The sequence below is a fragment of the Amblyomma maculatum genome, chromosome 1 (assembly GCF_055883805.1).
Source record: "Amblyomma maculatum isolate TAMU_Amacu chromosome 1, ASM5588380v1, whole genome shotgun sequence".
Classification (NCBI taxonomy): Eukaryota; Metazoa; Arthropoda; class Arachnida; order Ixodida; family Ixodidae; genus Amblyomma; species Amblyomma maculatum.
Window position 1 is genome coordinate 12,732,461 of NC_139344.1, and position 21,320 is coordinate 12,753,780.

Here is a 21,320-nt window from a genome sequence, read left to right on the forward strand (position 1 = left end):
CTATTCCAACTTCCCGCATTCCCTTCAGCCTCTTTCTGATGTCCTTGGCCACTGCGTCGTCTGTAGTTGGTGCCGTCAGCTCTGCAATCGCTGCATATGATTTGGTTAAAATTCGATATCCATTGAAGTTATCTTTTCTGGCTGCAGCGGTCGTAATGGTATTTATGGCTCCCCATATGGCAAGCAACTCGGAGTGTAAAATTGTTCCTCCAGGTAGGTGGCACGTGTGCTGTCCGTTGTGCTGAGGCGCTGGCACACACACCCATGCCACACTCACCCTTTCATTTCTAATTGCAGCGTCAGTGTAGATGTCTATTGTATTGAGTGGTCTTGTGAGGGCAGTTCTCTGTGCTAAAAGTTGCCTAGCTACCCCATTCCGCCTACTAATAGGTCGTTGTGGCCTTAGTGCGATTACCGGCGCCTCCCACGGGGGTGAAGTGTCTGTCCCCAGGGGCCTCGGAGCAATGTTGATTCGGTTGTCCCATGCCATGATCTGCTGCCCTTGGGTCGTGTTTTCCAGTCGGGATCGCATTCTTATTTTTACTTCTCTTATGTCTTGTATGGGTGGTATGCTGACCAGCTTAAGTAGCTCTTCATTCCTCGTGTGCTTAGGAAGCCCAGTAATGGTGCGAAGAGTGGCCCTGTGTAGCGTTTCGATGTCTTTAACGTCGCGATTAGAAAACTCATAGACAGGTGCCCCGTACAGAATCCTGCCGACAGCAACCACTCTAGACAGTGTTTGGCACGATTTTTGCCGGGCTCCACCGTATTTGTTTGAAATCCGGCGAATCATATGCAACATCGGGGTCCAGTTACGTTGCAATGTACGAATCCATATACGAGGACTGTTGCAACTAGAAATCTGTGCCCCCAAGATTTTTGTCTGCCCAGTTGCAGACGTGATGTTGTGTTGTCCAAGATGCAGTGTAATCTGCTTTTTGGCGTTTGTAGAATTCTTGCCGTCTATGCTTATGAGTTGTGTCTTTTCAGGTGAGAGCTGTAGCCCCAATGCTTCCAAGCTGTCAGTGAGGCTGAAGATTGCTGCTTGGAGCTCCGTCTGCATGACTTCTTCATTTGGGTAATCCACTGCTTCTGTCCATATGGTGACATCATCTGCGTAGATGGTGAAGCGGGCCGAAGTGTCTCGCTCGAGCGCTTCTGCTACGCGGGTCATGGCCAAGTTAAAAAGCAAAGGCCCGAGGATAGAGCCCTGGGGCACGCCCCTATCCAAGTAATAGGTTCTGGGTATCCATCCCGAAGCTTTGCCATGAAGCCTAATAGGTCTACTTTGAAGGAAGCTGCATATCCAATTGTATGCTTTTTGGCTGGGATATCTTTTTGCTAATTCTTGTAGGATTACCTGTTGGTTTACATTGTCGAATGCTTTGCGCATATCAACCGCGAGGATGTAATCTGGTGTCTGTTTGCGAGACCTGCGGTTGATTACCCTGCGGAGCAGCCAAAGGCAATCATGCGTGCCCATATTCGGACGGAATCCAGCCTGAGCTGGATGCAACCCAGGCTGTACGTATTCGATATAATGCTGTATTCTTGCGGCTATCATTCGCTCAATCAATTTGCAGATAGTGGATGTGAGAGCTATTGGCCGTAGGTTCTCTGGTTTTGTGTGGTCCTTCCCTGATTTCGGTATAGGGTATATCAATGATAGCTGCAGTTGAAACCTCGGCGGTGATGCAGGCATTGCGAAATCAGGCGGTAGACGAGCCGTACGTGACAGTGCTGGAAGATATATATAGTGGCTGCGCAGCAACCATAGTTCTGCATAAAGAAAGTAACAAAATTCCCATAAAGAAAGGTGTTAGGCAAGGAGACACAATCTCCCCAGTACTATTCACAGCTTGTTTAGAGGAAGTATTCAGAGACTTGGAATGGGAGCAGTTAGGGCTAAGGGTAGATGGAGAATACCTCAGTAATCTGCGATTTGCTGATGACATTGCCTTGCTAAGCAACTCGGGGGATGAACTGCAAATAATGATTGATGACCTAGACAGGAAAAGTAGAAAGGTAGGCTTGAAAATCAATATGCAGAAGACTAAGGTAATGTTCAACAGCCTCGGGAAGGAACAGCAGTTTACATTAGGTAGCGAAATACTGGAAGTAGTAGGCGAATATGTCTACTTAGGACAGGTAGTAACCGCAGATCCGGACCATGAAAAGGAAATAACAAGAAGAATAAGATTGGGATGGAGCGCATTTGGCAAGCACTCGCAGATTATGACTAGCAGCTTACCGGTATCGCTCAAGAGGAAAGTATACAACAGTTGCATCTTGCCTGTACTCACCTATGAAGCTGAAACGTGGAGGCTAACCAAGAGAGTTCTACTTAAGTTGAGGACAACCCAGAGGGCTATGGAACGAAAAATGGTAGGGGTAACATTAAGAGACAGAAAACGTGCTGAGTGGGTCAGAGAAATAACTCAAGTTACCGACATTCTAGTAGAAATTAAGAAGAAATGGACATGGGCAGGACATGTAGTGCGAAGAGAGGATAACCGATGGTCGCTTAGGGTAACAAACTGGATTCCATGGGAAGGAAAACGTAGCAGGGGGCGGCAGAAAGTTAGGTGGGCGGATGAGATTAAGAAGTTCGCAGGGGTCAAGTGGATGCAGCTAGCACAGAACCGGGTTAAGTGGAGAAATATGGGAGAGGCCTTCGTACTGCAGTGGGTACAATCAGGCTGATGATTAGTTCTGAAGAATCTGCATTGTAGTAATGTAAAAACACGGATGCTGTTGTTGGTTGCTTGTGGTTGCTTCTAGTTGCCTAATTAACTTCTTGTTTACATATTTTATTCTTTGGTACTTTCAAATTGCACGCTAATGTCTTCCTGTGCCGTTTTTCGGCTCCACTTCCAATTGTGTGACGTCACATTTTTTACGTCATAATAAATCACTTCTTGTTTATATATTTTAGTCTTTGGTACTTTCAAATTGCGTGCCATTCCCTTCCTGTGCCCTTTTTTGGCTCGACTTCAGGTTACGTTACGTCACATCCTGGACGTAACCTTGATTAACTGAATTAATTACCTATTTTATTATTTGATACTATCAAATGTGGCGTCAAGCCATTGGCTAATGTGACTATTTCAGCCTTTACTTTTAGATTTCTTGCCTCTAGTTGTTTACCTAATAACCTTTTTGGCCTAATACTTTGTTCGGACACATTACGTCACCCTCTATGGATTGGCACCACTCAAAACCTCCACCACTTTTTAATACTCACAACTGCTGCGGACAACTTTTACATTTTTCACATGTAAATAAATATCTAATAACTTATTGGCCTAATTATTTTTTCGGACACAAGATTACGTCACCCTCTATCGATTGACACCACTCATTAACCTCTAACACGTCTCAATTACTCACCACTGCTGCGGATACGATTTTGCTGACGCGGTCTGCGGACAGAACTCTGAACATAGCGAAGTAATGATTTCGCATTCTCGCAAAGTTAATTGACGGTGCCGTTAAACTCAAAGAGGCACTTGACCGCGAGTCATTACTTTATTCAACAAACGATCCTGTCTCGAAACAACAAACTAACTTGGTTTTAACCTATTCAGCCTCTTTCCTTAACGTAACAGGTTTTCTAAGGAGATATCACAACATCCTGATGCAAAGTGACCGCCTAAAAGGCATCTTCCGAGAACCGTTCCGAGTTGTATTCAGACATGGCAAAAATCTGCGTGATATTTTGACTTCTTTGAGAACCACCCGTTCCGATTTTAGTGGCTGTACACCATGCAATAAATCTCGCTGTAAAATATGTTACCAAATGACAACATTGTCAATAGTTGTTAGCACGGCTTTCAACTACCGTATAAAAATTAAAGGCATCTTCACCTGTGACCCTGCCAATGTAGTTCACCTGATTAAATGTTTCGCCTACCAGCTACTTTATTTAGGGCAGACTACGACGACTTTTAGATTGCGTTTATCAATCGCATGGCGCACAGCACAATCCTAGCCAACCTACCACTGTCCAAGCGTGTAAACATTCAGGCTCATTCATTTTATCATATAAAAGTCACTATATTGTAATCTGGGTTTCGATCACACTATCTCTGGGAAGTCAGAGAATAATTTTTATTTCACAAGTTTAAGGCTGTGTCGTCATATTAACGAAAGCGTAATAAAGCTATGTTGACTATCTAAGTAACGATATTTCTCATTTCTGCTACTTTGAAAGATCAGCCGCGAAATGACTGGTTTCTTACTACTCTATTCTCAATCTGTCACTATCTTTTTTTAATGTGTACGTATTGCGACAACCTCCTTGTCTGCTGTTTAGCTACATGCCTTCGTATGATTACTAATTCAATGAATGGTGATGCACTTTCGCGCTCGCGTGGGCTGCGTAAGATTCTCGATAGTGTCGTGCCATCATTTTCTTCTTATTTTAAACCAGTTGCAATCTGGATCATCACGCATGTATGACTGCATGAGTGTTACCTGCATATATATATATATATATATATATATATATATATATATATATATATATATTATAATAATAATAATAATAATATTAAAGGACCGAACAGTTTACAAGCTCAAGACATACGTTTGCTTTCTTCTTTTTTTTATATATACTGTTAGTATTGACAGGAATTACCAGCGTCCAGTGCTCTTCCAACTGAGCTAAATCGACGGCTGTGTAACCATCCGCTTGCTTGGGTATTTATCTTGACTAACCTAAACCTGGGTGGATGAATAGAATATAGGACCGCCCCCTTTGAAACGGGATGGTAGCAGTTGCTATCATGCTCATTTTCGCCCTATATCCTTATTATTGGTTTAGATTGGTTAACTATACCATCATTCTATTTATTGAATTTTTGTTTCTACATTACTAACATTATGTCTCTTTTCTGCTTTTAAGCCACTAATCCTCCAGTCGTGTTTTGCTAGTTTCCACCGCCGGTTTAATCATCCGGCCACTGGTATCTCTAAACCCCGGAGCTTCAGAAAGAGTAACTGCGCCTGCATCGACTTCTGGGTGGATACCATTGCATTCGAGTATAATATGGTCAATTGTTTCACTGGAGTTACCACATACAGCAATGCGTCATCTTCATTGTTAAATTTCGTTTTGTAGCTGCGTATTCTAAGCCACCCTGAACTAGCTTCAAAAAGTAGGGCACTGCCTCTTGAGTTATCAAAGAAAGCTTCCATCCTGATCTGCCTTTTCCACTTTGAGCATAATTCCACACTCTGTTTCTTTTCCATCAAATTTATCCAATTTGTAAATTCTGTGTTTTTCACCTGTTGCTTAACGCGCTTTATTTCTTCGTCCTTGTGACCAGTATACTTACTGGTTAGTTTCCTAGTTTTTTTTCCTACATTGTGAGTCAACGCTTTTTAGGTATATGTATTTAAATACTTTAGCTGTCCATCTGTTACTGTCCAATTTCTTCAGGCGCTCCTCATATAATATTGATACGGGGCAGAAGGCTAGCACAGGAAACCACAGCAGGTGATGAGCAAGTGTTCACAGCACAGCAGAGCAGAACACAGCAGGTGTTTAGGCAAGCCCAACGGTTTCTTCTGCTTCGTCGTCTCTCACTCTGTTTTCTGTCGTCTTCCTCTTCGGTGGCATATACGTAACATTACCCCGCCACGAAAAGCACAGTCCTGGTGCGCACTAGGACAAACTACTGCAGGGGTAGTACGGCTTCATTCTGGCGACATGAACAATCTCGGTGCGTGGCATAGAGGACTGTCGCGGCGGATGTACAGGAGCGACCTCGTATGTCACAGGAGTGACTGGCCGTAAAACACGGTAGGGTCCTGCGTAGCGTGGCAAAAGCTTCTCACACCGCCCAACTTTACGAGCGGGAGTCCAGAGCAAGACGAGAGAGCCCGGAGAGTAGTGGACATCCCGGTGGCGAGAATCATGGCGTCTTTTTTGAGAATTTTGGGAGGAGGCCAGTCGGCGGCGAGCAATAACACGGGCGGCGTCAGCTCGGGAGATCGCGTCACGAACGTAGCAACTGGCGTTAGCGGTGGGAGGCAGTACGCTGTCAAACGGAAGGGGAGGGTCGCGGCCGTATAGAAGATAAAACGGTGAGTAGCCCATTGTGTCGTGACGAGAGGAATTGTACGCGAACGTTACAAACGGCAATGTGATATCCCAGTCACGGTGATCATCCGAGACATACATTGACAGCATGTCCGTGAGCTTGCGGTTGAGGCGTTCGGTGAGGCCGTTCGTTTGTGGATGGTAAGCGGTGGTAAAATAGTGCTTAATAGAGCAGTACCGAAGAATTTTGTCGACTACTCGAGCAAGAAAGCAACGGCCACGGTCAGTGAGCAGCTGGCGTGGAGCACCATGGAGCAGGATGACGTCATGGAGAAGAAACGCAGCCACGTCAGTTGCACAGCTGGTGGGTATCGCTCGGGTGACAGCGTAGCGCGTAGTATAATCTGTGGCCACCGCAATCCATTTATTTCCCGACGCAGAAAGTGGGAAAGGCCCGAGGAGGTCAAGGCCAACTCGGGAAAACGGGTCTACTGGGATGTCGATCGGCTGCAGCGATCCAGCAGGCATAACCGAGGGCTTCTTCCGTCGCTGACACCGGTCACAAGAAGCCACGTAACGACGAACAGAGCGATAGAGGCCTGGCCAAAAGAAGCGGCGGCGGACGCTATCGTACGTACGAGACACGCCAAGATGACCCGCTGTGGGTGCGTCATGCAGCTGTTGAAGAACGGTGGTACGCAGGTGTTCGGGGACTACGAGCAGAAGCTCGGCGCCATCTGGTCGCATATTCCGTCGGTATAAGGTGCCGTTGTGGAGCACAAACATAGCAAGGGTAGCATCAAGGTGATCAGTGCTGAGGCGATTAATAATGCGGCAAAGCTTCGGATCTAAGCGCTGCTCATGGTGAATGCTTGAAAGGTCAGAGACGGCCAACACATATGTGTCATCGTCGCACTCGCTCGCAGATGGCGGATCTACCGGGTTGCGGGACAGGCAATCGGCGTCAGCGTGAAGACGGCCAGACTTGTGGACGACAGAAAAAGTGTATTCCTGAAGTCGGAGGGCCCAACGGCCCAGGCGACCAATAGGGTCCTTCAGCGTAGAAAGCCAACATAAGGCGTGGTGGTCGGTGATGACGGAGAACGGACGGCCAAACAAGTAAGGGCGAAATTTTGTAATGGCCCACACGAGGGCTAAACACTCACGTTCTGTGATCGAATAATTCCGCTCAGCCGCTGAAAGGAGACGACTGGCATAAGCAATGACGCGAGTGCGACCCATCTGGTGTTGGGCGAGTATGGCACCAATACCGTGACCACTGGCATCGGTGCGTACCTCTGTTGGTGCCGAAGGATTGAAGTGCGCCAGGACGGGCGGGTTGGTGAGGGCTGCAATGAGCGCAGAAAAGGCTTGGGATTGTTCTTGGTGCCAACAAAATGGAGCGTCGTTCTTCAAAAGATTGGTGAGTGGACGAGCCGTCTCCGCAAAGTTGGGTACAAACCGCCGAAAATAGGAGCAAAGCCCAAGAAAACTACCCACGTCACTGGCACAACGGGGTATAGGAAATGCACTTACAGCACGCACTTTGTCTGGATCGGGTTGAACGCCACGGGCGTCGACCACGTGACCGAGCACCTTGAGTTCACGTCGGACGAAGCTACATTTCTTCGAGTTCAGCTGAAGGCCAGCTCTTCGGAAGACGCCAAGAATGGTATCAAGGCGATGGAGATGGCTCTCGAATGTAGAAGAAAATACAATGACGTCATCGAGATAGCACAAGCACGTCGTCCATTTCAAGCCGCGCAGGAGAGAGTCCATCATGCGCTCGAATGTTGCGGGCGTATTACACAAGCCGAAAGGCATCACCTTGAATTGATACAGGCCATCGGGAGTGACGAAGGCAGTCTTCTCTCGGTCTCGTTCGTCGACTGCGATCTGCCAATAACCGGAACGAAGATCAATGGAAGAGAAATAGCTGGCACCGTGCAAGCAGTCGAGGGCATCATCTAACCTGGGGAGCGGGTAGACGTCTTTTTTTGTAATTTTGTTGAGGTGTCGGTAGTCAGCGCAGAATCTCCAGGTATTGTCCTTCTTTTTAACAAGCACGACAGGCGACGCCCAGGGACTGCTCGAAGGCTCTATAATTTTTTTTTCTAACATCTTGTCCACTTCACCTTGTATGACGCGTCGTTCAGAAATGGCGACTCGATAAGGTCTTTTGTGAATTGGCCGGGCGTCTCCGGTATCAATACGATGTGTAACGAGGGACGTTTGTCCTAAGGGGCGGTCACCAAAATCGAAAATATCGCTGTACGAAGTCAGAGGACTCGTAAGTGCTGTAGCTCGGTCAGGGCGCAAATTAGGTGCAATCATTTCTGATATGCGGGCCTCCGGAGGTGGGGACGATGCAGGTCGTGTCGACACTTTAGCAGTAGGGTCAGGTAAAAGAGCGGCAACTGTGACGTCAGACAGTGGGATCAGTTCGGCGAGAGTAATGCCCTCAGGAAGAACGTGCACAAAAAGGCCGAAGTTCAAGACTGGAATATAAGCGTTGTTGTTTTCTACGTGCACGATGTTATGAGGGAGAGCGATCCTACGCTCCAGTGTCACGTCGGTTATGGGGCAAACAACGTAGTCGCCATCAGGAGCGGAGGGGAAAGGCGACATGAGCACGTACACTGCAGCTTCTGGTGGCAGACGAGTAAATGTAGAGGAGCGGAGACGGAGCGTTGAAGTATGAGAGGCCTGTTTGTCAGGACAGAGTGGCAGGTCCAGATGAAGCAGTCCAGACGAACTGTCAATGAGCGCGGAATGTGCAGTTAAAAAGTCGAGTTCTAATATAACGTCGTGAGGGCAACTGGTGAGGACTGTAAATAGCACAGGGATATGGTGGTCGGCAATGGTAATTCTCGCAGTACACATACCAACCACAGTAGCTGTGTTGCCATCAGCAACACGAACGGTAGATGAGGGAGCGGGTGTGAGGACTTTGTTGAGGCGTTGACGGAGCGAGGCACTGAGGACGGAAATGTGGGCGCCAGTGTCAATAAGAGCGGGAACTGAGACTCCGTCCACAAAAATGTCAATGGGGTTACGTCTGGGTGCGAGGGTCAGTTCCGAGTTGACAGTCCGGGTCGGTAATGCAGCGTCACTCCCGGGCGCTGCACTCGCTAGTTTCCCGAGTAGGTACCGGTGTATGATGGGGAGGAGTTGCGAGGAGGCACCGGTGAACGGGATCGACGAGACCGCGGAGATGTAGGTACCGGTGTATGATGGGGAGGAGTTGCGAGGAGGCACCGGTGAACGGGATCGACGAGACCGCGGAGATGGAGATCGGCTGGAGTGACGGACCCTTGAGACGGCTTCGGTGTGAGGTTCATCTGGGTGAGAAGGGAAGTTTCCAGGTCCATCATATGCGGGGCGGAGTTGTTCAGGTTGGGCAGGGAAGCGTCGAGGTCCATAGTAGTACCGACGGTCAGCGTTGTAATAAGGACGAAGGGTGGGGAAGGTACGAGTGCGGCAATATCGTGAAGTGTGGCCGGCTCGACAGCAAATAAAACAAATTGGCCTGTCGTCTGAGGTGCGCCACTCTGCAGGATTGCGACTTACGTAGCGACGTGGGGGAGCTTGGCTAGTGGTTGCAGCCGCCACTACAGGAACAGGATGCGATGGTGACGAGGGCGGTACGGGGTTGGAGGAAAGACCGACGTTGGCAAGTTCCTGGCGGACAACAGCCTGTATCATGGCCACGGTGTCGGGCAGTGGAGATGGGAGTGGTGCAGGAGCTAAGGCTTCGAGTTCTCGCCTGACGATCCGAGTCATGGTAGTGGACTGGGAAGGCTGTTGTAGAGGAGCCAGATCCTCGCAGGATGATGTAGTTGCCGTGTTGGGAAGGCGCTCAAAGCGATGTACCAGGCGTCGTTGTTTAGCCTGCTCGAATCTTCGGCAAACTTGAAGCACCGACTCGACTGTAGAGCAATCCATGCAGAAGAGGATGTTGAACGCGTCATCTGCGATGCCCTTTAGGATGTGCCCTACCTTTTTACTTTCCAGCATGGAGCTGTTCGCCTTGCGACACAACGCGAGCACGTCTTGTATGTAAGCAAGGTAGGACTCTGTGGTAGATTGGGCGCGAGAAGAAAGTTCAGTTTTAGCTGCGAGGGCCCGTCCAATGGGCTTCCCGAACAAGTCGTGAAGCTTTTGCTTGCAAATTTCCCAGGTCACCAGCTCGTGCTCGTGATTTTGGAACCACGTGCGAGCAGTGCCCGCCAAATAGAAAATCAGATTGGCCAGCATGATGGTCGCGTCCCAGTGATTGTTCCTGCTGCATCGCTCGTATTCGTCCAGCCAGTCGTCAACGTCTTGGTGGTCGTCGCCATTAAAGATGGGAGGGTGGCGAATTTGTGTGAGTACCACTGGCTGAGGCGATGTTCCCGTGGTGGTAGGGGCTGCGTCAGAGGTCATCGTAGCTGTTTGTGGCGTCGTTGGGATCCCAGGTAGGTGGCGGCCGCTGCGCAAATCCAGCTTTTTGCAGCGTAAATGGGCTAATCGGTGCGTACGGGGACCTTGATTGACCTCCACCAAGATGATACGGGGCAGAAGGCTAGCACAGGAAACCACAGCAGGTGATGAGCAAGTGTTCACAGCACAGCAGAGCAGAACACAGCAGGTGTTTAGGCAAGCCCAACGGTTTCTTCTGCTTCGTCGTCTCTCACTCTATTTTCTGTCGTCGTCCTCTTCGGTGGCATATACGTAACAATATTTTACTCTGAGGTTCCCGTATCTAGAAAGATGCCCAGCCCATATCTCCTTGTACCGCCTCATTTGTGGTTTTGCCGTGGGCAACTAGGGCTAATCGTCCGACGCGTCTCTGATTTATTTCTAATGGTGACTGTACCTTTGTTTTTAGGCACAAAACCGCATTTTCGTTAGTAGGCCCGGACACCATAATTCGTTTCCAAAAACCCCTCAAAATCTGATACCTGCTGTATCCCCACAATGCCCTATGCTTCATTATCCCGGCATTTCTTCGCCCTTTGGTCTTAAGTGATATCTCACGCTTTTCAATGTATGCCAATCCTTCGTTTACCAATACCCCGATATATTTATATTATGCTACTCTGTGTATTTCATGGCCTTGTATTTTAAGACCCTGATCAATTGAGCTGTTGAAAATCATCAGACCCGACTTAACTGCACTAAAACGGAAGGCTAGAGCGTCCTCTTCGTCTCCGCAATACTTAACTAGAGTTTGCAATTCATCCTGAACCTCAGCTAGCAGCATAATATCCTTTAAATACATCGAACCGGTGAGGCGCTGCTGTACCGCATTTCCATCTAATCTGTATGACAGGGTAAAACCCAGGTTACTTTCTTGTATCCTCCGTTCCAGGTTTATCATATAAAGTATGAACAGCAGCGGTGATAGAGGACAACCTTGTCTTAATCATTTGCATACCTTGACAGCTTCCGTACTTCTTATCCCTTCCCATGTAATTTCTACTTTGTTATCCCAGTATATTTCCTGTAGGAACTCTGTTATCTCATAACCGATACCTTCTTGTTTTAATATGTTCCACAGGAGTTCCCTGTTTTCTTAGTCGTACGCCCCGTTTATGTCCAGGAAGGCCAAATACAAAGGTCTATTTTCCACTCTAGATATTTCGATGCATTGGGTAAGCACGAACAGGCTATCATCTAAGCGCCTACCATTTCTAAAGCCGTTCTGAAGTTCTCCGAGTATCTTGTTACTTTCTACCCATGCTTGCACCTTTAATTTCACCGCCTGCATGGCCAACCTGTTCATAACAGATGTTATGGTAATCGGCCTGTAGGATTTTATGTGCATCCGTTCTTCTTTCCCTTTATAAATCAAATTCATTTTACTCTGCCGCCAGCTGTCCGAAATTTGCTTATTCGTTATGACTGTTTCCAAAGGTTTTAACAACGTTTCCTTACTTGTTAGACCAAGTTCATTAATCAGCTTGATTGGAATTCTATCTATTCCTGTAGATGTGTTTTTAGGAATATTTTTTTTCTACCTTTTTCCAATTTATTTATTTATTTATGAATACTGCAATCCCATGCGGGATTTTAGCAGGGTGGGATACATCCTTATAGACAATAACATAGGCAACAACAACAAGAATACAAAGTTCAATAAGAGGCGGAAACAACAAACAAAGTAAGTCATGGCAAAACAGATGGTTGTAATGATTACACAAAACCGGACAGATTAAGGCGTGAACAAAATAAGTTTACAGATGGCTGTGAAACAGTGTCATTGTCTAATTTATTCCATTCGGTGATAGTCCTGGGAAAGAAAGAATATTTGAAGCAGTTATTGCGAGTGGAATAAGGAGCTATTGTTAGGGCGTGTCTTTGTCTTGTGGCATATCCTGTAGAGAAAGAAATTATATGTGACACGTCAACTTTGTAATCACCCTTTATCAACTGAAATAGAAATTTTAGGCGCAGTGCTCTGTTCCTTTCGGTAAGAGAAGGAAGTTTGGCCTTTGCTAAAAGTGTTGTCATTGAGGTGCGCCCAAAGCTATTGTAAATAAAACGGACTGCCCTCTTCTGCAAATTTTCAATCATATTGGTGTGTTTTTGTGTATAGAGATACCAGATAATAGAGGCGTATTCTATGCTTGGAAGGACAATGGTTTTATAAGCCATTAACCGGACAGCGGGTGTGGATAGTTTTAATGCTCGTCTTAGAAAAAAGAGTTTTTGATTAGCATTACTTTCTACGTATTTAATATGATTTGTCCAGCTAAGATCTTTTGAAATCCAAAGACCGAGGTATTTAAACTGCTCAACTTCAGATAGAAAAATATTCCGGGCTGAATACCTGAAATGAAGAGGGTTCTTTTTATGGGTTATTTTCATAAATACTGTTTTCTCAAAATTAACCTCCATTTGCCATTCTTCACACCATGAAACAGCTCTTTGAAATGATTCGTTTAGCTTTAACTGATCATTAGCGCTGTTAATTTCAGAATAAATGACGCAATCGTCGGCGTACAGGTTAATCTTAACATCAATGTTATTTGTAATATCATTGAGAAAAATCAAGAATAAAAGAGGTCCAATAACAGAGCCTTGCGGCACGCCGGAGTCAACTGAAACCTTAGAAGAACTCTGATTCTTAAAAGAAACATATTGTTGTCTGTTCGAAAGATAGCAAGAGATCCAATTAATGAGCTGTGGGTTTGCTAATATTTTATCTAACTTAAATAGTAACTTTTTATGTGAAACTTTGTCAAAAGCTTTTGCAAAGTCCATAAAGATTGCATCGATTTGTTTACCTGAATTAATTGTAGCTGCGAAATCATGTACGGTAATAGCTAACTGTGTGGACGTGGAAAAACCTCTTCTGAAACCATGTTGAGCGCTTGATAGAATGTTGTACTTGTCAAGAAATTCAGAAATATGTTTGTATTATATGCTCAAGAAGCTTACATGATGTTGAAGTTAATGAAATGGGGCGGTAATTTGTAATTTGATTTTTCTTACCACTCTTATGGAGAGGCTTTATTTTTGCTGTTCTCCAGTCTCTTGGAACTTGACTGTCACACAAAGACTTAGAGAACAAAGCACATAAATACTTTGAAGTCCAGGGAGCATAACGTTTCAGAAATTCATTGGGAATGCCATCTGGCCCGGGTGATTTTTTAACCTCTAGATTTAAAAGTAGATTGAGTATGCCTTGTTCAGTGATGTTAATGTCATGTATTGGTGGATATGAATTATAGAAGTTTGATAGAATGCCATTGTCTTTAGTGAAAACAGACTTGAAATGGGAATTAAAAGCACTTGCAATTTGACAACCATCTTCACATTCAACACCATTAATTTCAAACACTTCATTCGTTCTACATGTAGGTGTAATCAGCCTCCAGAATCTCTCGGGGGACGATGAAATGAAATTGGGAAGTTTTACACCATAGTATTGATGTTTGTCAAAAGCTACTTGTGCCTTTAGCTGAAAAGAAATTTCAGAAATTTTCTTCAGTAGTGCAGGTAGATCCTTAGCAGTACCTTTCTTATGCTTTAAACGCTTAAGTTGCCTTTTCAGTTGCAAAGTCCCACGAGAAATCCAAGGGTTCCGACTTTTCTTTTTCAAAATTTGAGGAACAAAACGATCAATGCAATGGTTTATGAGGCACTTAAATCTTTCCCACAAAACATGAATATCATCGGTGCTGTTCAAAAAGGACTCAAACTCAAAAGATAGCATATCTATTATTGACACATCATCTGCACGCGAGAAATTGGGCACGGATATTTTCATAGGCTGCTTACGTAGAGAGACATCGGAAAGCGTTAATAACACAGCCTGGTGATCTGAAATACCAGGGAGAACTTCACAGGTGCTGTTTGTTCCAATTGCTCCACTTATGAAGAATATATCGAGTATTGATCTCGAGTTAGTTGTTATTCTCGTAAAATTTTCAACGACTTGAAGTAGATCAAACTCAAACGCTATGTCTATCATCATTTCGCCACATTTATCTCCCCGAACATTTTGTGAGAAGGAAAGCCAGTCTACGTATGGCAGGTTAAAATCTCCGGCCAAAATAATCCGATCACCAGGCTTCACATGTTCAATCATATAGTTTCTAAGACCATCTAGTACTTCAGGGGAAGAGTTAGGTGGCCTATAAATAGCACCTATAATATACCTAATGTTGTCATGATAGGCTTTGCAGAATATTCCCTCGACGTTTTGTATGTCGGGCATTCTTGCCATCGTTAGACAGGCTTTGAAAAGGACACCCACCCCACCCCCTTTGCTACCACGATCTTTTCTATGGATATAGTAACCGCGAGGCACAAATTCGCTATCGTAAACGCTTTTGCTTAACCATGTCTCCGTTAATATAGCAATGTCCGGGTCACAGGCTTCCAAGAGTCCTTCTAATTCTGTGCATTTATTAACAACGCTCCTACAGTTCACGTTCAGGATTTTCAGTACGCGAGTGTCACGCATATTCCGTCAAACTGCCATTTTTCTTTACTTTGACTCGCATGCCCTTTACATCATCCCAGTAATAAAGCACACCATTTACACTGAGCTTGTCGTAAACTAGCTTTACTTTTGCTTTATCGCCCCTTTCTTTTTCTGAGCTCTTCCACAGGTTTTTGCGCTTTTCACGAATTCTAAGCGAGAAATCTTCTGAAATAGACTCATTAGAGCCCTTCAGCTTGTGTGCAGCCGCTAATACCGACATCTTTTCACGATGATCGAGGAATTTCAAAATTACAGGTCGGTCTTGATTTGCATCGTTTTTTCGCCCAAGTCGGTGACATCTTTCAATGCTTGATGCTTTTATCTCTAGCTTAGTTTCGAAAAGCACACCCACTGTGTTCAGGAGTTCTTGAGGTGTTTCGGTGCAAGGTTCTTTTATTCCATAAATAATTAGATTATTCCTGCGACTAAAATTTTCCAAGTTATCTATTTTACTTGTTAGGGAAGCTAGTGCAGATTCAATTCCGTTCATATTTTCTTCCATATCTTTTACTTGAGCAGTTACCATACTAAATGCGTTAACCTGTCGCTCCACACCATCGACACGTTCCGTTAAAGAAGAGATTTTATACACTATGTCTTTCTGGGTGGTTTGTATATCCTGGATAGCTAACTGCATTGCGTTTTGACCAGCTAGCAACTGTTCTAGCATTTCTTTTTCACTAGGGCCAGGATTAGATTCTATGTCCCCACAAGCTAACAGGTCAAAAGGAATCGAACGAACACATGTAACAAGGTATTTCACACATGGTGGGCAAGGCAGCAGCAGCAAAAATCTGTTGTCATTACGATAACATTTGACCGGTAAGTACCTACTGACCTGGATCATGAAGCAAAAAGGGTTGCTAAGCATGTTGCCTGCACGGCTGCTGCCAGGCCCACTGGTTCGATGCGGCATCCACGGTTGTTTTATACCCATCGGTGAGCTGTCGTAAGGTGACGTCACTTTAGATTGGTCCCAGGGGGGCGCTACGGTGGTTAAACTTGGCTGTCCATTGATGACGCAGCAGTTGACGGGAGGGGACGGTGATACCATAGGCAAGCGTAGCTTCTCGGTGCAGATAGCGGCAGGATAGCAGGTGCACGTGGAAGACGCCTCCCAGCTGATAAAAGCCACGACCTGGATCATGAAGCAAAAAGGGTTGCTAAGCATGTTGCCTGCACGGCTGCTGCCAGGCCCACTGGTTCGATGCGGCATCCACGGTTGTTTTATACCCATCGGTGAGCTGTCGTAAGGTGACGTCACTTTAGATTGGTCCCAGGGGGGCGCTACGGTGGTTAAACTTGGCTGTCCATTGATGACGCAGCAGTTGACGGGAGGGGACGGTGATACCATAGGCAAGCGTAGCTTCTCGGTGCAGATAGCGGCAGGATAGCAGGTGCACGTGGAAGACGCCTCCCAGCTGATAAAAGCCACGACCTGGATCATGAAGCAAAAAGGGTTGCTAAGCATGTTGCCTGCACGGCTGCTGCCAGGCCCACTGGTTCGATGCGGCATCCACGGTTGTTTTATACCCATCGGTGAGCTGTCGTAAGGTGACGTCACTTTAGATTGGTCCCAGGGGGGCGCTACGGTGGTTAAACTTGGCTGTCCATTGATGACGCAGCAGTTGACGGGAGGGGACGGTGATACCATAGGCAAGCGTAGCTTCTCGGTGCAGATAGCGGCAGGATAGCAGGTGCACGTGGAAGACGCCTCCCAGCTGATAAAAGCCACGACCTGGATCATGAAGCAAAAAGGGTTGCTAAGCATGTTGCCTGCACGGCTGCTGCCAGGCCCACTCTAGGTCTATCTCAATTTAGATTGGTCAGTTCTAAGCTGCTTTGTATTCTGCAATATTGTGTTTCCTGATTTGCAGAGATTATCCTATCGTCGCTCGTAAATAACTAGGCTATTCGCCGCGAGATAGACCTAGAGGTGGCGCCACCGTCACTCCGGTAGTGTGGATCGGCAGCCGGCGGCGCTCGCCGAAACGCACGCTGCGTAGGTCTGCTTCCGAGTTTACGGCGGGTTTGTTGGCGATGAAAACGTGTCTTCTGCAGTATTTCTGCAAAATTGCAGAAAAAAATCCAAGGATTTCGCCAATGCAGCAGCAGAAGAGCGGATTTTAGGAAAACAAAGCACGCAACCACCAGTCTTCTAGATTTACTTTGCACGTTTCTTGCGCTGTACCACGCTCACGCGCCTAATGCTTGGGCCTGCCTAATGACAGCTTTGTTTTTCTTATCGACTGTTAAACAGTTTGCGTGTGTCTCATGCGAGTGAGCCCGGCGAATTTAGATACAATGTTCGCAGATACAATGTTCGTGCTCTGACTTGCAGTAATTTAGATTGAATGGAGAAAGCCTGGTTCATTATATCGTACTTGACTCGAGGATTAAGCAGGTTAAATGTAGCCCTGGCAGCGCACTGTATGGCGAATTGCTTTAGACTGAGTGCTCATCAACTCTGGCCCAGACAACCACGCACAAGTATTCCCCAAAAATGAGATCATGCCGACACTGTACAGGAAACCTCGCCGCACAGGAAAGCAGATTGTTCACGTGTATAGCGCTGAGTGGATTGAATTTGCCGAGATGCTTTTTGCGGCCATTGTCATAGATTGTGATAGTGTATTAATGCATGCGACACTAACTGTAAATTATTTCCCGAAACCGAGGAAAGTATAAGGGATTTCTGATGTGTGTGATGTTATTATATAACGGTAAATTAGTAGTGTAATTATTTTGTTTTGCAATGCGAATAAATTTTACCGTGTGAGAGAACTTTTACACACTCGACAGAATTTACAGTAATCGACGATTAATTTTCAGTAATGTTAAAGTGCAAGCTACGAATTACTCGCTGCGAAGACATCGTTATAAACTGCGCATGGGCACTGTCATGTTCTGGGAAGCAATTTTACAGGCTGAAAATTTCGTTATCACTAATTATTTAGCAGTGACTAAATCTTATGCGAAGTAAAATATTAGGGTTGCTTCCAAAACAGATGCCGGATATAAAACTATTCCGAAGAAAATAGAGGTCATCTTATCATGCGGCTATAAAAATGCATTTATTCTCGACCTAAACACTGATATTTAAGCCCGCATGAAGCTGTTTTACTCCCCTTGTCAGAAATGACGAGTTTTGTCGGAAGACAGCACTTGGACGAAAAGGGATTATAGTAGGCTACCCTACGTGTATTATATAATATTTAGGGTAACGATTAGGTGCAGGGAATATGTTTCCCAAACAATCGAGCATTTCTCTAAAGCAAAATGTGCTCACTAAAACTTTTACGGATGCACAGAAGCCTTCAACAACAAAAAGAAAAGAAATGCATATTGGCCCGCGTTTAGCGCATGAAAGCGGCATCGGCTATGACGGATGATTGCAGAGGCTGGTTTTGGTGTTTTTTTTTTCTTATTATTATTAACACCACATTTACCACGTGGGAGTGTGGTAAAAATGTGGTAAATCCGACAGCAGAGGAACGCCTTTCGAAAGGGTTGGGATTGAACCCCCCGTTCTCGAAATCAGCAGTCGAGCGCCCTTACCATTGAGACACCGCGACAGAGGTTTAAAAGCAAAAAAAAAAAAAAAAAAAAAGTGCTCACATAACTCTATCGTGCAAACAGACGGCATAGTAGGCATATAGTGGTCTGTTCAAACTGCATTCTGCTGTATGAAGCAGTCTGCGATGGCATATGTTTTAGTAGCTGCGGTATTCCAAACAGAAATGGGAATATGCTATTTCTGAGCGTTTGCATTAACTTTTATTGACGGCAACGACCTGTTTTGCTTTGGCACGGCGGTAACGACAGTACCACTTCGTTTGAGACATTGCATGTCAAAGGATCTCAAGCGCCGAAGACCGCAATGGATGATGTCCTTATCCAAGCATGACATGCTCGATACGGACAAGTATTTTTTTTAAATGAAGCGTGGGGTTATAGACTGTTCATATTTATTTTGCACGAGGCATATAGGTAAGCAAAAGCTCACAGGAACCGCGAAACAAGCAAAAACACTCCTGTACACGCCGCATGCGCGCGCGTAAATCACTGCGGGCTGGCACGTGACGCGAAAACGCATCCACACTGAGTAGGTTTCGCCGCTGAGCAGCAAGGTGGCGACTCTGCTCGATCTCGAGGCCAATAGCTGATGTAATGTAGTTCACTGCGTTGTCTCCCTTTAGGCAATTTTCCTTGTTATCTTGAATCCGGTCCTGCTTTCTTTGATTCTTTTTACCTAGCCAGCTTATGTGGTTCCAGAATTTTCTTGGTCTGCCTCTAGAGGCAGCGGGTATGTCAGCCATCCAGCGATCGGTGGACTGCTTTATTTTACTTTGGACGACAGCCTGTACATCAAGTTTCTTTTGTCGATATGATTCCCATTTTTGATCCATTTCCTTCTGAGATACCGGTACTTTCTTTGCCTCTCTGTGTTCCCTTGAGCAGCCCGTCGTTGTTCAATGGCTTCCCTGATTTCCTTATTCCACCAGCTCCATGGCTTTCTCTTTCCATTCCAGCGGTTTGCTACTTTAACCTCCCTATGAGTAGTTCTCCCTGTTCATAATCCCAGTCTTTCATGTAGCTTTTTTCTATTGCTTCCTCTATGTCTGTTGCTATCTGCGCTACTTGATCGTCGTTTAATTTTGCGTTTTCTTTTTGTCTAAGTTCCATTTCTCTTCTCATCAAGGGCCCCATCTGCAGACTAGTACGTTTATGGTCACTTCCCAGACTACACTCCCCTTCTTCGTCTATTTTCATTTTTGTGACCTTGTTGTAAATTCCCTGCGACATTAGACAGTAGTCAATGGTCGTCTGCCTGTTGCGGAATTCCCACGTGATTTGCCCTTCGCATTTTGTTTCTCTATTTATTATAAATAGGTCGTGTCGCTCACATAAATCTAGCATTAGCTTCCCGTTTCAATCCGTGTATCCATCCAGATCGTCGATGTGGCCGTTCATGTCCCCCAGCAGAATAATATCGGCCCCGTCTCCAAACTGGCTTATATCGTCACTGAGACATTCCAAATGATCCTTGTTTTCTTGTCTGCATTGGTGTCCTGCTCCTAAATAAACTACCCCTAGCCATGTCCTTATGCCGGCAATTGTTCATGATACCCAGATATGTTATTTACAAGATGATTTTATTCTTTGCCAATTTGTTCCTTGGTGTTCCTTGCACCCTTCCCAGACGTAGCCTTCTATAAACGGCGGGTCTTCTAGATCCCTGAGATGAGTCTCGCATAGAGCGTACACACCTATTTTGTCATCCTTCAACTGCTGTTCTATCTCTAGCCATTTCGCTCTTTTTCTACCTCCTTGCATGTTTATGTAGCTGATCCTAGTGTTAAATCTGTTTTTTGTACTTTTCTTTATCGACCTCCTTTTTCCATTTTTTGGGGCTCAGCCTCCGTTATTACGCTTTCTTCTGCTTCACTTTTAACTACCTCTGTGCATGGAGCCATCGCGGACCTCCTAAAAAAGCTGCAGCCCTGCCTGCAAGGCGCCAGCCGATCTCTGCTCCCACTCTTCTGTTAAAATGAATTCCATCTCGCTGAAAAGCCCTGCCAAAACCTGCTTTATGCACCTCCCTGTTTACCTCAACCACTTCGGAGCGCTTCTCTAGGCTGAACTTTCTTATGTCCTGATTAACTGTCACCACGTCCTTTTCCAGCTTTCCGTTCGATCCTAGCACCTCAACTACTGTGCATACAACTATCTGCGCTTGCTGTGTTATCTCGCTGATATCGTGAACTCCCTGAGCTAAACTTTCCACTACTCCTGCAGCTTCATTATTTAGGGCATCGTTTAGCCCCGCGGCTACTATCATCATATTGTGCTGTGCGTAATTTTGCAACAGCCAATTTTTACTCTCTTTCAGCACTGCCCTCATTGTCATCCCTGGTAACGTTCCCACTAACACTCGTTTATCACCCTTTACACGTTATAAGATATCTCGCTTGCACCTGCTCATGTTAGAATCTCCGTCGATAAGCGTCTGGGCCTTCTCTCTCTCTCTCTCTCTCTCTCTCTCTCTCTCTCTCTCTCTCTCTCTCTCTCTCCCAACTGTTGGCTCCTGCTTTCGGTTATGTGTCGTTCTGGGATTTTCATTCTTCCTTACTTGTTCCTTTCTTTCGGGCTTCTTAGTATCTGCTTCTAAATAACTCTGTCGGTTCGGATCCGCCTGACCACCTTTGCTAATGCCTTCGATGCCAGTGCTGGTCCCAGCCACGTGGCCCGCACTGGAATGTTCGTCCAGGCTGTTTTCAAGCACATAATCCGCCT

General features: G+C 45.7%; 1 protein-coding gene across 1 annotated transcript; it reads right to left on the reverse strand.

Annotated features, from left to right (window-relative positions):
• Nucleotides 1–12,085: 12,085 nt before the first annotated feature.
• LOC146201783 (uncharacterized) lies at nucleotides 12,086–16,818 on the reverse strand. Its single transcript, XM_084587736.1, has 2 exons — nucleotides 15,862–16,818; nucleotides 12,086–12,405 (listed from the first exon to the last, which is right to left on the reverse strand). Exons 1-2 carry the CDS (start codon nucleotides 16,792–16,794, stop codon nucleotides 12,376–12,378), a joined length of 963 nt encoding a protein of 320 aa, XP_084443862.1. The 5' UTR covers nucleotides 16,795–16,818; the 3' UTR covers nucleotides 12,086–12,375.
• Between the last annotated feature and the right edge of the window lie 4,502 nt (nucleotides 16,819–21,320).